The sequence below is a fragment of the Cydia pomonella genome, chromosome 17 (assembly GCF_033807575.1).
Source record: "Cydia pomonella isolate Wapato2018A chromosome 17, ilCydPomo1, whole genome shotgun sequence".
NCBI classification, from domain to species: Eukaryota; Metazoa; Arthropoda; class Insecta; order Lepidoptera; family Tortricidae; genus Cydia; species Cydia pomonella.
Genome location: NC_084719.1, coordinates 1,561,326 through 1,578,494, shown reverse-complemented (window position 1 = coordinate 1,578,494; position 17,169 = coordinate 1,561,326). Strand labels below are relative to the sequence as shown.

General features: G+C 40.3%; 2 protein-coding genes across 2 annotated transcripts in view; one reads left to right on the top strand and one right to left on the bottom strand.

Annotated features, from left to right (window-relative positions):
- Positions 1 to 17,169, top strand: part of LOC133526927 (acetylcholine receptor subunit alpha-like 1) — a 488,080-nt gene that overhangs the window by 210,514 nt on the left and 260,397 nt on the right. The gene's annotated exons all lie outside the window — the stretch shown is intronic.
- Positions 9,779 to 16,281, bottom strand: LOC133526923 (uncharacterized). The gene has a single exon (XM_061863777.1). It carries the CDS (start codon positions 15,984 to 15,986, stop codon positions 10,038 to 10,040), a length of 5,949 nt encoding a protein of 1,982 aa, XP_061719761.1. The 5' UTR covers positions 15,987 to 16,281; the 3' UTR covers positions 9,779 to 10,037.

The window sequence follows — 17,169 nt, the reverse complement described above, 5'->3', positions numbered from 1 at the left end:
TCTATGGTGCAATGTCCGCAAAACATCTTTTTTGGTGACTGAAAAGACCGATGCGAGAGCGGCATACTTTGCCACAGAGCTGGCAAGGGAAGTTCGCGACGGACTGTGACGTTTCACTACGGTGCCTTTTTTCCCTTTTGTCTGCCAGTGCCGCAATCCAGGCCTTGTCGCAGAACTTGCGACTATCTCCAACGCACTCGCGCCACTCCGTTCGCTTCTCCGCAAGCTTCTCCCAGTTTCGGAGGTCGATCTTAAAAGCTGCCATATCCCTCTTGGCGCAGTCTTTAAAGCGAAGCAATGGCCTCCCAACATCTCTTTTCGAATTCGCTACCGCACCTAGAAGAACACGGCGTGGCAGTCGATAAGGTTCCATCCTGCAATCCTGATAAAGGACCAGAAATCCTGACGTGTGGAAACCCTACTAGCAGTACAACCACAGTGCATCTTGTTTTAGGTCAATTCGAGTTTTAGTTTCTCGATCCGACAAGATACTGATATGTCTGTGTCAAAAGTAACGTTTTTGGTTAAAGGAATGTCATGTTTGACACTGAAAGATCACTATTATATTGGAAACAGATCGAATAACTGGAACCTCCAGTTCGAGCGCGATCTTGATAGTTAGCCTCGTGATTAATTCCTTTGTTTTTTTGCTCATTAATTTTGTCTAAAGTGTGATATCGATAGCTTATTATATAGTAAAGTAATGTGGTAGTGTGCAGTGAATGGACAATTAATCTTGAAACGCGTTTAGCCACCATTTTGGAGTCAACGGCCGGTAGCCCACGTGTTCCTTGTAAAGTCCAGCTATCGCTTACAAGAGCTGATAGAATCACCGTATACTGTCTCGTACTAACCGTACAATTTGAGTCGTATTCAAAGCTCCTAATAGCTTGATACTAGCGAAGTCTCACTGGACTGAAGCCATTATTGGAGATGATGATGATGATTAACTTAAACTCGAATTAGCGTTGCGCGCATGATACACTGCCAAATTAATTATTACTCAAGTGCTTCTGGTTTTTGCGAGACATTGAACCGTCCGCGAAACGAAAACATAGGGAATACAACTTGGTTTAGGATGACTCTTCTATTTCAATTCAACGCGTTCATGTTACGAACTAATTATAATGGATAGATCATTTTGAAGGTTTCCTTTTGATGAAAGAATAAGTCTATTCAGGGGAATGAATATGTCCCTCTAAGATTTCTGGCTTTATTTAGGGTGAGATTTTTTGGGAGAATTTAATTTGTAATTCTGTGGAAATGGCGTGATATTAAAATGTTTTTTTATTTTATTTTTGTATACGTTTCGTTTGTAAATATTTGGTCTTTGTAGGTACTTTGACGCTCCGCGATTGTTGAAACATTTAGGGTTTTAGCTAAATTGGTTCTTCAATTCATATTGAACACTGAAAATAAATCTATTGAATTATTACGCAATGAAATGTCTAATTTAGTTACTTACAATCTTTAGCTGCTCGTCTTGGCGGGGGCACTGCCGTGGCCCCAGAAAATAGCGCAACGCAAAGATCAACATGATCGTTTTTTTGCACGACTACCTGACTAGTCGGCCGACTAATCGGCCATCCGAGCGCCGATTAGTCGGCTAGTCGGCCAAACCGATAGTCGGTAAATCACTAGTATGTATCCCAGGGCCTTTGTTACTTGGAAATGAATGATTTTTGATCTAATAATTGTTGTTTTTTGTTTCAGGTAAGTCAGCAGAAGTATGGTTAGCAGGCTGAAGTGGTAATATAACGTAATATAATATAATTTAAAGTTTTTTTTTGTCACCACAGTATTGTAATTAAAATATTGTTCTCATTTTCATCCAAATACTGGTTTTAATAATTGTCTTTTCACATTGAAATTATGATGTAGTCTGTTAGTATATAAAAACTACTACACCATATATTTTCTATGCAAGAAACAAATGAGCGTTCCATATTATTTCCTATGGGTACTACTTCATAGTTAGAAAAAGGACAGTAAAAACGGTTCACTTTTCTGTAACCCCACTGGCATTACAAGTTTATTTCACATATTATTATATTATATGCTCTGTTTAAGCTCTGCTCTGTTTAATAGGCTAAGTATTTTTTTTTTGCTTCTTTTTTTGTAATTTATATTGTGAGAGGGGGCGTGCGAGTGTGCGTGTATTTGTGTGTGTGTGTGTGTTCTGCTTCTGTCTTTTTTCTTAATATCAAGCACTTTATTTTTAAGTTTGTTATAGTTTAATTTAATTTAAGGATGTATTTCATACAAAATACCTGTATTGTTCGTGAATAAATACTATGACTATGACTAGGTATGACTAAGCTAATATATTACGTCGGTCGGTAGTCTGTTAGTGTGTACTACCACAAAAAATCAATTAGAAATTGAGATTAAATTCACAATGTTGGTGGCGGCCAAAACATTTTCTAATACCTACACATTTATTGCAATTACATTTCATGGACATCCAAACAACCCGAATCGATTTCAAAATTAAAACAATTTATAAAAGAACATGAGTTTGAAAACTCATTTTTGTAATCAGCAGGCTTCGGACTATTTTTAGCATAGTAAGACTAAAGTGAGCCATGGAGTCGTTGTTAACATTAAAATTAAAGTCATACTCATACCCAAACCATTGATTAAGTTTGTCCGAATCGTTTTAAAATATTCTGACTAATTATATGTAATATGTTTTAGACCTGACACAATTAAAGATAAATTAGAAAAAGTTCTTGAAAGGAACCCTGATATTAATGAAACACATATGATGGCAAGCTCACATCAATTTGAGGAAGTCCTAAAACATGTTACTTTCACTTAAGTCGATGTAGAAAGATCTTTTTCGAGTTATAAGTGAATTTTAACCAACATAGACTATATTTCACTCCAGAGAACATGGAAAAAGTGTAAATTATTTACACATTTTACAACTGGACTGATGAAATGAACAACGTACACGTTATACCACGTGAAGATTATGAAGAACTCATTCCTATAGCTACGTGTTTTATGGATTTAAGTAAGTAAATGTTCTTTATTGTGCACCATACAGTTAAAAATAGACAGAAAATGAAAAAACACTTAAAAGTTAGGTAACAACAGGCGGTCTTATCGCTAAGAAGTGATCTCTTCCAGACAACCTTTGGGTAGCAGGAAACTATGAACTTACAACATTGAACGGGTAGTGCCGATATACATATAATTCAACAAAATGAAGACGCAAACAATATAATACATACCTACATACTAATAAAATAAATACATATATACATACATGCGTTATATATTATACAATCATAAATAAAGGCAAGTTAAGGCAGCGAAAGGTAACGATAATGAGGATTTATTGTAGTACCTGCATATTATTTGTTATACGTCAATGAAGATCGCGGTGTATTTTTTTATAGTTATTATTTATTTTATGAATTAAATTAACAACGACTCCATAGCTTACTTTAGTCTTACCGCGCCAAAATACTTCGAGGTCAAAAATAATCAGAATATTGCAATAATACATATTCAGATAAGCAAGGAAAACAAACTAGTTTGCTTCAATTCCAATGACAATGGAAAAGAAACTATCGATTTAACATTTAAAAATTCAAAATTCAAAAATTTATTCTGCAAGTAGGCCTCAAGGGCTCTTTTACAAGTCAATATAACATTAAATTTATTGTAACATCATATAGTGACATGAAAAATACATAACAACATTTATAAATACAACAGCCAATACCTGGGTAAACATTACATTATAATAATCTTAAAATAAATAATTACTACAATACAATAGAAATGTATAGTCTCTATGGTTAAAAACACATTAAATCTGGAGATGTAAAAGGTCCCCAATGTCAGAGTACTAATACTAAAACAGAACAATTTACTATTGAATCGGATCCCTAACCAGCTCATTTTTGCACTTACCATTTTTTATAGCTACACTTTGAATATATCTTCCATATTATTATACTAGTTGATACTTCAAACGATACTTAGAATTAATATTTGATCCAAAACAATGCCGACGATGTTTACTCTCAAACGAATGTCAGGCGGCAGCTCGCTTTATATGTCGTAGCCACATGCTTCGTGAAATCTATTTTATACCACGAATTAGAGTTGTTCCAACTCACGTCTTATACTTATATTAAATACACGATTGCGGCGTATGGATAAGTACATTTAATGCAACAAAATTACATAGTTAAAATTGGTACGTAGGATTTTTTTTCATACAAAAATTTGATGTAGCATGTTTATATTTAACTCAACTAAACAATTGAAAATTAGGAAAATATCAATGTCATTTTGAACATCGATTGTTCGAGATAGTACGAGTACTTGCGTTAAGTGGCAAATGAAGTCATAGTTACTAAGCACTAATCAATATGTATGAATATCAATACCCCAAAAATGTATGTAGTAATTCTGTAGAGCGGTCACCACGATACAGGCCTAGCCTAGTGTGGGACCACTGAGCTAGTTATGTAATTTTATCTTCTTTCTTTTAATAAACGATTTTTTTTATTTTTTTTATTTTTTTTTTAAATATTAAACAGGCCCTAAGACAAGTGTACACGTTTGTACGGGCCTTTTCAGACAAATAAAACTTCGACAAAATACTCGATTGACGGTTTTAGTATTTTTTTTTATCACACTTGCTCAAAAAAGATCTTATTTCATGCAAGTGCGAAGGACAAATGGCTATATGGTAGGTACGGTGAATTTGCATTGCTTTTTAGGGTTCCGTAGCCAAATGGCAAAAAACGGAACCCTTATATTTAGATTCGTCATGTCCGTCTGTCTGTCCGATTATGTCACAGCCACTTTTTTCCGAAACTATAAGAGCTATACTGTTCAAACTTGGTAAGTAGATGTATTCTATGAACCGTATTAAGATATTTACACAAAAATAGAAAAATAAAAATTGTGGGGGTTCCCCATACTTAGAACTGAAAGTCAAAAAATCTTTTTTAATCAAACCCATACGTGTGGGGTATCTATGGATAGGTCTTCAAAAATAATATTTAGGTTTCTAACACATTTTTTTCTAAACTGAATAGTTTGCGCGAGAGACACTTCCAAAGTGAAAAAATGTGTGCCCCCCCCCCCTGTAACTTCTAAAACAACAGAATGAAAAATCGAAAAAAATATATGATATACAATTACCATGCAAACTTCCACCGAAAATTGGTTTGAACGAGATCTAGTAAGCAGTTTTTTTAATACGTCGTTATAAATGATACGGAACACTTCATAGGGGAATCCGACTCGCACTTGGCCGCTTTTTGTTTAAAAATTATGTCACTAATTCACTTTCACACGTAAAGAAGTTTACTTTTAAAATACTGACGTCTATTCGTATTTTTTGCGTTTTTTTGTGTTTTTATGTTTCATAGCCGTTTCAAATATTTTTACGCAATATTTACTAAATTACGACGAGCTTAAAATTTAGTTTTTTCTTCGCAAGTGTCCCCCCCCCGCCCCCTCGTTGCGGATCAAATAGATTCTTTGCAGGTTCATGTATAAAATTAATCATTAGCGGCAAGAATATCGAATGTCAATCACGAAATGGTAATGGTAGATAGGTTACCTATAAATAACTGTACAAGCAAGTTGTTTTGAAAAACATCACTTAAGTCTTCTTCACAAGAGAATCAAGTCCAAATAAAAGAATCCAATCTTTCATAAATTATAAACCGTAAAAAAAATTGTCTTAAATAATACTCGAGTCTTTTCCATCACTACCACGCCAAGAAGTCATTCACATTGCCTTGACGTAAGCTTATAAGTAAGTAAACTAACAACCAACGCTTCAGACCTACGCCTCCCTATTCATTACAAGCCGAAAAGTCTCACTACATCTTGGTCGTTGATGAAAACCAGTCGCTATAATGGAATATTAGATTCGCCCATAAACCTGGTGACCATTAAATTTAGACCCGTAAATTATGCCTCATTTCCCCTCTGCGGTGCGGCGTGCGGTGATGTGCAGAGAGGGAGAGACGTCTACTTAGGCTGGTCAGTGTATTTGTTTGTTAACAAACACGTGTTTGAGGGAAATTGCCGGAAGATGTTTGCTTCGCAAAAGAGTAGTTTTGGTTGTCGTGAAAATAATTATATTTGTGATTTTAAAGTATGAAGGTTTTAGAGGAAAGGTATTTTACAAAATAAACTTAATAATAATAAATAAATAAATAATAAAATGATTTTATTTCGGATAGAAAATCCATAGTTGTTAGTTACATTTACATTTAACTTATAAAATAGTGTTAGTGGAATTACAAACTAACTTTAACCTACATATTTATTTTGCTACAGAGTGGAGTTTTGTCCACCGCTGCAGCAGAGGTCCCACCTGTCCAACAACGGTATCATGATACTGTTAGCGCTGCCCCGCCAGCGGCTAAGTAAAGAGGCGCACCGTTTCCGCATGATAGCCGCAAAGCCGTCGACTTGCGCCTCCGCAAACATCCCGGAGGCGCTACAGTGTCGAGGCAGCCCCATCAGCATCCTGAAAGCGTTGTTGTACTGCACTCGTAAGTCGCTGTACGCCCGCTGCCGCCGTTAAACATGTAGCTTAAAGTATTCCAGTGTTCCAGAATTATTGGTGCTGTTGCTAAAAGAAAAGAAAAGAAGAGTTTGTGAAGTTAGGGCTTGAGGAGCTAGAAGCTTGGCTCTATATGAGATCTGATAACTTTTTGATAGTGCGAGCCTTATAGTTTCGTCTTGGCAACATTTTACATGAAAACGGTTTTGGTGGGATTTCACTTCTTTTTGTAGGTTGCTTATGACAATCTTCCATCCCCTAATTTAAAGGGTGGGGAGTGATTTACTGAAAATTCTGAAATACGTATTTTATTATATAACAAGGACTCCATGTATCCATTTTCAGACGTCTAGCTACAAAATTTGCGGAGCTCCGATACAAATTTTCATTCCCTAGTTAAAGGGGGTTGGGGGGTAAAAGTTCTAAGTTTTAGATTTTTTTTTGTTTGTGTACTAATACTAGCTTACATGTCAAAGTCAACTTTCTATGACTTCAAGAACTATCCTAATAGTTTTGATGATCATCAGTGAATGATTGAGTCAGTGACGACATCGGGTTCTAGTAGATATCAATAAAATCTAAAGTATAAGAGCTATTCAAAATGTTATGTTTAATATGTTTACTTGTCATAATTCCGAGAATTTTGTTTATCTGGTATAATTCAAACCCGAGTTATAGGGATTCAAAAAAACGATGAAGCGCTTTGAGAAAAGGTATGTAGTGCACTAGCGCTACGCTTGGCTCGTCTTGGCTTGGGCACTACCGTGCCCCCAGATTAGGGTCTTAGTCGTAAAATTAATACTTTACGACATACTAAGTCTGCAATAAGTTGTTCAGCATGGTGGCTGTCGTCTCAGATGTAAAAAATAAATGGCAAAATATATTTCTCCCCCATAACAATATAGCAAGTTGTCAGCAAATAAAATTACACCTGTAAGGGCACATGGATGCGTAGTATTAAAGGCTTAAAAGGTTTACACACAATGTAATGGGAGCGAGCGTTGTCATACAAACACGCCTTTTTCTGTCTTAAAACGCATTATTTTAGCATACATAAAGAGTTGGTAAACAAAGGTATGCGATTATGGAATAGAATGGCGTTTGCGGTGAGTTTTTATTCGGGATGTTTGGATAAAGGTTTGTGGGTCACATCTGTGGTGATTTTGATTTTTATGTTGCATTGGGATTGTTAGGAGTAATTTAAAAGTAGGTATATTATACAACCGAGGGGGAAAAAATACTTTATTTAGGCAGATAGGCAGGCGTTTAACGTCACTCGATATAACCATTCACTCCCTATAACGTCGTAATTTCTCGTTGGATAATAGTTGGTTTTCTTTAGTATTCATTTCACTGTATATAACGAAAACTATAGCTTCAAAAAACGCCCGGTTTCTTGAGTGTCGCTATATATGTATAGTTTAATAATTATTTCTAACCCTTAAAAATATAAGAACGCATTCATTCCTCGATCGGCTTCACAATAAATGTACCTACGTATACGAGTAGGATAGGTTGTCATAAAACGTCACATTACCCAAGCCCTCGGCTGATCACGATTCCTCGCACAGTTCAGACAATTTAAAGGAACCATTAACGAAATGGTTCAGGGACTGCGGGACCCGAATATAGCCGTCGTTCATAATAATCGCTCGCACGGAAATATTGTAATGTCCCCCCAAAAGTTTAAGGGGTATTTATGTTGCCACGGTAAAGGGATTAAGGGAATCTTAGGATCGACAGTTTTCGGCTGTTCGGTTTCAGAAAATGGGGAAGATAATCTTTTCGTATGGCTTTTTAGATAAATAGAAATATTTGTAATCGGATCGCAAACGTAGCCACATACGTTATATTTTGATATAATAATACAATATAACAATGACTACTTAATTTGAAAAAGACAGTTTTAGTTGATAAAAAAAATTTTTAGCTTGACTAAAGAATAATTAACGGGACGAGTTTTTTACTGTTTAAAATTGAGTATTTTGTAAGGAAAAACATACTAATGTCGGCGCTCTCCAATTATTTGCCTCTGAAATTATATTTTAAAAGTACATTTTTGACGACCGGTTTGGCCTAGTGGGTAGTGACCCTGCCTACGAAGCTGATGGTCCCGGGTTCAAATCCTGGTAAGGGCATTTATTCGTGTGATGAGCATGGATATTTGTTCCCGAGTCATGGGTGTTTTCTATGTATTTAAGTATTTATAAATATTTATATATTATATATATCGTTGTCTAAGTAACCTCAACACAAGCCTTATTGAGCTTACTGTGGGACTTAGTCAATTTGCGTAATAATGTCCTATAATATTTATTTATTATTTATTTATTTATTTATGAGATTTCTTCAAAAAATAATGGCCAATAGCTGCACTGTAAGGAGTCAATCATAAAGTAAGTAGCTTACCCCATTCTATGCCCGACATTTTTAGTGAATCTATATCGTTAAGAACCTCTTTCTCTCGGTTTAATTTCAATAACATAAACCCTAACTCATAAGTACTAGAGTTCCATTTGCAATAACAATTGGAATCTAGAGCACTTCTATTAATCACATCTAGATTGGAACCGTTTTGCAAAGATTTAAATGACTTGGAACGTCGATACAACTGAGATTCAATCCGAAATTAAAAGGGTATCGAATCGAGATCGTTTAATTAAAGTTCTGATTTAAAACCCTGCCTCACCATTCTCAAGTACAAAAAGTCTTATGTCATATACATTTTGTATGAACAGACGATGTTTTGACATCCATATAACGTGCTAAGTAAAGGCTAAATGTGATTAAAGAAATTGAAATTTATGCTTCAAACATAAAGTTCCAATTCGTTTGCCTGCAACCGGTCGCTTCGTTAAACGAGCGGCTACATGCAAATTTAGACTTAAGGCTGGAAGATGTAAGATTGGTTTTTCAAGTGGTAAAGTTGAGGCGTTGAAGCATGTTGCGAATCGTACTTTGTGACAGCTACAGCGTTGATGCTCGATTGTTTAATGTTGCGAATAGCGGGTATTGGACTTTATTTTTTAGTCTTAATTGCAAAAAGAAGAATTATGATTTTAGTGCGTGTTGTGTTCTATCGTAGCATCAAAGCTACTGGATTGGATTTTGATAATATATCATTCATTTCGGGCTTATATAGGCTAAATTTCTAATAGATTTCCAAAAAGAAAAATTTCAAGTTTGTTAATGGTAGGCACTGGCGCGAGGAATGAAAAGCAGGAGTAAACTTGACAATGAAACTTTTATTTTAACTTTCGGATACAGGGTCGAGTTAAACCGATCGCGTCTAGCAGCGGACTGCCGCCGGCGCATAGCAACGTAGTGCACATTACTTGCATAACATGTCATACAATTTTGAACCTTAAGTATTAGTAACTAAGTATGTATTTAACATGGCAACTTTTCCTTAAAAATAAACTTAACTAGTTACATATGTACCTATAGTGAGCGCATCGCTAACACTTCCCACCCCAGTGCTGACTCAGCACTCTAAACTTACGGGAATAGGAGCGATGCGAGCCGCGGACCTCCGGTAAGTCCCGGTAGCCGTCCTCACCTCCACTAAACGGATCCGTCCGTCTGCGCCAGGAATTACCTGCGTGATCAATCCCTTCGGCCACATATTGCGGGGAGAGTTGGGATCTACCACCAGAACGAGGTCCCCTACTTTTAGCGGCTTCCGCTCCTCTAGCCATTTTGTCCTAGGCACGAGGGTGGGTAAGATTTCTCTTAGCCACCTCTGCCAGAACATGTCAGCGAGCCTCTGCGCCTTCCGCCATAGTTTTCTCAAGTAGAGATCAGAATCATCGAACTCTCCTACAAGAGGGAGTCGCGATGATGACCCTAAAAGGAAATGATTAGGAGTAAGAGACTCACCGTCAGCAGGATCGACAGACACGTGCACCAATGGACGACCGTTGACCATGTTCTCAACTTCTGCCATTAATGTGGTCAAAACTTCGTCCCTTGGTGCTCGTTCTTTTAAAACGACTTTGAGAGCCGTCTTTACTGAACGTATTAAACGTTCCCACGCCCCACCCCAATGGGGGCTGGCGGGGGGAATAAAAGTCCAATCCATGTTGTTATTAACCCCCTCAGCTTTTAGAACGTCCATATCTAGCGCCTCCATTGACCGACGCAACTCTGTGTCGGCGCCCCTTAGATTAGTACCGTTGTCCGAGTACAGATGACGCGGCCAGCCGCGCCGCGCCGCCATGCGTCGCAACGCCATGATAAGCGAGTCGGTTGTAAGGGAGGCAACCAGCTCGATATGAATCGCCCGCACTGTGAGGCATGTGAATAGAACACCATATCTTTTCTCTCTGCGGCGACCCACCGCGACCTCCATTGGCCCAAAAAGGTCCAACCCACAGTGAAAAAAGGGTCGCTGATGGTGTTCTATTCTGGCCTGTGGTAAATCGCCCATGCGCGGTACCTGAGGTTTGCTCTTCATTATCCTGCACAGCATGCACCTTGACGTCACGAGTTTTACAGTAGGTCGAAGTCTAAGTACCCAATACCTTTGCTTTATTTCGTTTACCACCATCTCCTGACTTCCGTGGGCCGCTTTCACATGGTAATGCCGGACGATTAAGCGTGCTACCTGATGACGGCCGTCCAGGATCACGGGTCTCTTGACGTCCAGAGGCACATCTGATGCGGCGTCAATGCGCCCGCCCACGCGAAGTAGTTCATGTTCGTCTAAAATGGGTGATAATTTTAATAACTTACTTGCGCGATGTAAAGCCCCGTGCGCCTTAATTCTGGCTAAGTCTTCCCCAAAAGACTCGTTTTGCGCGTGTTTTAGTAAAAGTATCTCAGCGCGCTCCATCATTGCGCAATCGATCTCGACCGCCCGACCTTTGCACCTAGCGATGAACTTTAGCACTGCCGCCGTGGCACGGGTGAGACGAAGCCACGAAGAGAAGCGCTGTGGGTCCGGCACTGGTATGCATGCAGGTTCGTCACGCACCTGGACGACTGCTACGCATTCCCCTGTCTCCTCCTCGTTACAGGTCGGTATTATAATATCCTTTGGCCATAGACTTTCGTCAGCGTATAAAAAAGAAGGACCTTTAAACCACTCGCTCTGTAGGGCTAGATCAAACGAGTCCCGCGTCGCTAAATCGGCAACATTTAGTTTCGTAGGAATGTACCGCCACTCGTCAACGCGGGTAAGGTCGTCAATCTCCCCCAAGCGATTTGCTTCAAAGGCCTTATACGTACGATTTTTGTTGCGAATCCAATGTAATACAGTTGAGGAGTCACACCAGAAGTAACGCCTCGTTGGCGTCAGTTTGTGCTCCTTTCCAATTGCATTGGCTAGTCTTGCAGACAACAATGCAGCTTGCAGCTCAGCCTTCGGTATAGTCAGCCGTTTTATCGGCATAACTCTGCTTTTGCTGGCAATAAATGCAACATAAATAGTGCCGTTATCCTCCCAGCGCCAATAGCCCACAGCTGACATCGCCTGAGAAGATGCATCGCTAAAAAAATGCATTTGTAAATTATTATAATATGAGTACTTACTACTCGATGCGGTCGTAGCAGATGTAGATGCCGCTACGCCCTCGTAGCATTTCGTAGCACTGTGCGTAGGTGCGTGGGTCGCAGGGGGAGAGGTAGGTGCCGTTGCGACGAGATCCACACAATCTTGCATTTCGCTCGCACGCGCTGTAGCCGATTGGCTGTCCCTTACCGCATTGCGCGCGGCTGTGCAGTACCACCTAGGTATACGGATATCTTTAATTACCTTCAAAAGGTCGACCCATTTTCGCCACTTGTGATAAATTTGGTCTGGAATGTAATCCTCCCAATCCACCTGTAAGCGCCAAGCCTCTTGAAGCATAATTCGGCCTTGAATCGTGAAGGGTGCTAAAAAACCTAGTACATCAAATATTGACATAATTACTCTTAACATTAAACGTTTCGTAGGCCTATTCTCACCTTCAAGTACGTCGCTCGGTATACGTTTTAATGACAGATCGAAGCCCAATATGTCATCAGCAGGGTACCAAATGAGACCTAAGGTACGCTCGCTCTCATGTTGCTGGCCGACTTTAAACCTTACAGCAGCAGTGCCTAAGGTCTCCTTTGGCACGCTGTTTAAAACTGCGACGCTGTTGCTCGTCCAATTTCTTATTTCAAAGCCGCCCGCCCTGTGGATATAACTGACATTTTTTACCATTTCGATCGCTGTCGCCTCGTCGGGCAGGCTGTCGATGTAGTCGTCCATGTAGTGCGAGTTGACGATGGCATCGACGGCGGCGGGAAATGACGATTCAAATCGCTGGGCGTTTTTATTTTTTACAAATTGCGCGACAAATGGAGCACAATTTGCGCCGAAAATAAGTGACGTCATCGCGTACGTCTTCATGTTTTCTGTGGGGTTGTTTCTCCACAGAAACCTCAGCGCGTCCTGGTCATCTTGATGGATCTTGACTCTCAAGAACATGTCTCTAATGTCACCTGTTACTGCAATTGGATGTTCCCGAAAGCGCAGCATTATACCTAAAAGTGATGACAATAGGTCAGGTCCTGTGAGCAAATAATCGTTCAGGGAGCTACCACTTACCTGACTTGCAGCATCAAAGACCAGACGAAGTTTTTGCTTATTGGGGTTGTCTACGCCGAAATGAGGTAAGTAATAAGTCTTCGGCGTGACCTCGGTGTTAATTAGTTCCATAGCGTAATCATTTTTTAACAAATGATTGACCCTTTCACGGTACCTTTCGGCGAAACCTGGATTCTTACCCATTTTGCGCTCAATACCCTTCATCCTGGTAAGCGCGTTTGGGCGGGAGTCGGGCATGGGGCGGTGTTCGTCCTTCCACGGAAGGCCGACGTACCAACGCCCATCGATGAGCTCGGCGGAGCGCTCCAGCTGCGCGACGGCGCGGGCGTCGTCGGCCTTTTGCCGCACGTGCGTCGTCACGCCCATGGAATCTAGCAAAAATGAGCGCCTAACATCTTCGTGGATTTCCCTTAGGAGGCACTCATCTGATGTGGTATCGTGATCTGCTCCGCTATCTGCAATAAAAAGGTTAGTATGCACAGCGACAGATGGCGGGCCCCTGGACGGACGGACAGTCCGCGGCACGCACACTTTCCCATGGACACTCCAGCCGAGGCGGGTGAGTGTAGCTGATGGCTCATTATATTTGCCCTCCCGTATTTGAATAGGTATTACAACATGTAAGTTATCTTGACCTAATAATAATTCAGGTTCTGAATCAGTGGTGCAAAATTTATGTTTTATATCAGCTAAGTGAGAGTAATTAACTAATTTTAAAACAGACAATGTTTGTATTGGCAAACTCAATTCTTCAACACAACGCAATTTAACATTATAAACCTTATTGTCCATACCTTTAAGGTCGACATTCACTTTTGTCGATTTGTACTCAAGTTCGTTATCTTTAAACGCACCGTGAACTCGCAATGTCTGTGAATTACCACGTAGACCGACGCGTCGCGCGAGATTAGCACTTATTAACGAGACGGAAGATCCATCGTCCAATAGCGCGGTGCTATTTACCATACCGTTAGGTCCCTGCACACGCACTGGTACTACTTTTAACAACACTCTGCTGTCGGTCGCTTTTATATGAGTTAAAGTTTCCATCACTGGCTTGAACGCGGGTTCGCGCGGCGCGGCTTCTTTTATCGCGGTACTATTATTCGGTGCACTTGCACTCGGCAGCGGTGCGGGCGCCGCCATGACGTCACGAGCACTGTTGTTTACCGGATAATGTAGTAGGCGATGATGTGGAGCTCCGCAGCCGTCCTTGTCGCACGCAGGGGCCTTGCAAGTATCGCGTTCATGCTTGGAGATAATGCATTTGTAGCATAAACCATGTTTTTTTACATGTTGCCACCGTACTTTTCGCAACGCCTTCTTAAATGGTTTGCATTCCGTTATCTTATGCACAGCTGTTCGGCAAAATAAACATTTTAAATCGCCTTCTTCAGTTTGTAGTAAAACAGTTTGTGTACGGGAAGATGAATGTTCGCTAGATTTGTTTTTATACATATCGCTGCGCGTAGTTGTTAAAAAACTTGCAGTTGTTGAAATCTTTAATGCTTCGTCATTAAGAAAATCCGATAGAATAACTAACCTCGATTTCCGGGCATCTTGGAGAAGTTTAAAACTGTAGTCTGACCATTTGGAGATAAGCACAGTGGGCAGCTTGGATAGGATGATGGAGACGATATTCATGCCATGTAGGTACTCCTCGCGTCCTACTGCTCGCACAGCTTCCACGAAATTTTGAACCTTCACTGCGAACATAACTATATCCTTATGATATTCGAGTTGCAAAGGCTGTAGCTTCTTGATGTCTTGCAGAATACGAGAAATGATGCTGTCAGGGTTTCCAAAACGTAGCTCCAAGGTCGACATTACCCGGTCGGGCGACGTGGCGCTGATAAATAATGCAGTGACAGCATCACGTGCGGCTCCTTTAAGACATTTACGAAGCCTCCATAAATTTTCTTTATCTGTAAATCTACAGACCTCAGTAGACTCCTGGTACGCCTGTTTGAACTGAAGCCATTCTAATTGGTCACCTGAAAATTCAGGTAGGTCCTTAGGCGTGCTAATGCGGCTGAGTAAACTGGCGTTAGGCACTTGATTGCTAGCGGTCGATAGGTCTTTAAGTGCGCCGGCTAATAATTGCACTGTTTGGTTGAGCGCGCTGACGGTACCTTCGGGCGCAGGCGGCGCTGCCGGCATGAAGCCATCGGCGGCGGCGCGCGGCGCTAAGCTAGACGCTGGCCTCGGCTGAGCTTGCTCGATGAATGCAGAGGGTATCACAGGTGCAGGCATCCGTGCTGGAACTGGAATGTGCAGCGCGTCCGTTGTGACTCCATTGTCGGGGGCTTGCTGCTCCTCAGGTAGTTCCGTTTGGTTGCTTTGGTGCTCAACCCACGCATTTATATCGTTGCGAAGAGGTACATTGCCATCAAATTGTGAACTGTATTCCTCTAGGTCCTCTTCGTCACTATTAAGTGCTGCAAGTTGCGCGTCTAAGGTTTTATTAATAAGATCCATTTGAATCGCAGCCTTTTCCTTTGCGGCGTCCAAAATTAATTGCTTTCGCCTGGCTTCTTTAGAGGCTGACGATCTTCGTGAGCCCTTGCTGCTCGGGACGGCACCCACATGTGACGCGGCAGGCTTTATGTCGGGAATTGGCTTAAATTGCTGCATTGGTTCCGACTTTATGCTGCTTGTCGCATTTAATTTGTATTGTAGAAACTTCTTGACCATCGGATCCAAAGGTTTCTCGATTTTTTCGGGCGTAGTTACATTGCACGGCGGTATAACCTCACTTTTTCTTTGTTCTTGCTCGCGCGCCATGTGTTCCGCGTGCTCCCGACGTGCCTTCGCACTACGCGTTTCCATTTTTGAAGGCGTTCGGTGTATCGGCATTATCCGGTTCGAAGACCACTTTGTTAATGGTAGGCACTGGCGCGAGGAATGAAAAGCAGGAGTAAACTTGACAATGAAACTTTTATTTTAACTTTCGGATACAGGGTCGAGTTAAACCGATCGCGTCTAGCAGCGGACTGCCGCCGGCGCATAGCAACGTAGTGCACATTACTTGCATAACATGTCATACAATTTTGAACCTTAAGTATTAGTAACTAAGTATGTATTTAACATGGCAACTTTTCCTTAAAAATAAACTTAACTAGTTACATATGTACCTATAGTGAGCGCATCGCTAACAAAGTTTCTCTGCTAACATCCAATTGACTGTATTCTAGCGAATAAATGATTTGATATTTAAAGATTTTAATAGGGTAGGTACGAAATCTGTGGAAGTTTGGTTATTCTATTAGTAACATTTTACTTAGCTACAGTTCATGATACTTTTAGCAAAATGTTGTAAAACTGTTCATGATATTTACTTCATTTTTTTTTCTTTGTGTGATTTTGTTGTCTGACCATGCTCTGAGTGGTGAATATGTAGGTCATAAACTTTCGGCCAACCTTGATAGCGAAAAAAAATCAGCTGTATCATACATTTCGGAAAATCACAATTATGTCAATGTTTTCTATGGAATGGCAACTTTTTTGCGTTTTCGGGGTTGGCGCCATAGTAAAATTCCTCCTTCTCTTCTCCTCAGGGTACGGTCAGGTATAGCAAAATCACTCTGTATTTAGCTTCCTAAGGCCCAGGTATTCAAGAAAAAATATAAAATTTGTCAGTCAGAATCTACAGTAAAAAAACCAGAGGTTGATTTTGATTTGTTTGAAAATTTAACGGAATAAAATAAATGCAATTCTGTTACTATTGAAAATGATTTAAATTTCATCGATCTTAATAAGTCTTGCAATATTTTATATTAATATATTATTTGTCCGGATTAATAATATTATTTGTCCGGACGCTGGCGTCGCCCGTTGCATGTGGGACTCCCCAGCGGTGTCATAGGTCAGGTCAATAGCACCTCCTTCTTAGGTTTTCATATTGACCAAAGCCTAACGTGGGAGAACCACATCGAATCCCTGTGCGGAAAACTAGGAAGAGCATGTTTCGCCTTAGGCAGGCTGACAACTGTTCTACCACGTCAGGCAGTCCGCAGCTGCTATTATGCCAGCATACAGT

Coding starts and splice junctions, on each gene's coding strand:
- LOC133526923 (XM_061863777.1), bottom strand. CDS start 15,986: ATGCCGATACACCGAACGCCTTCAAAAATGGAAACGCGTAGTGCGAAG.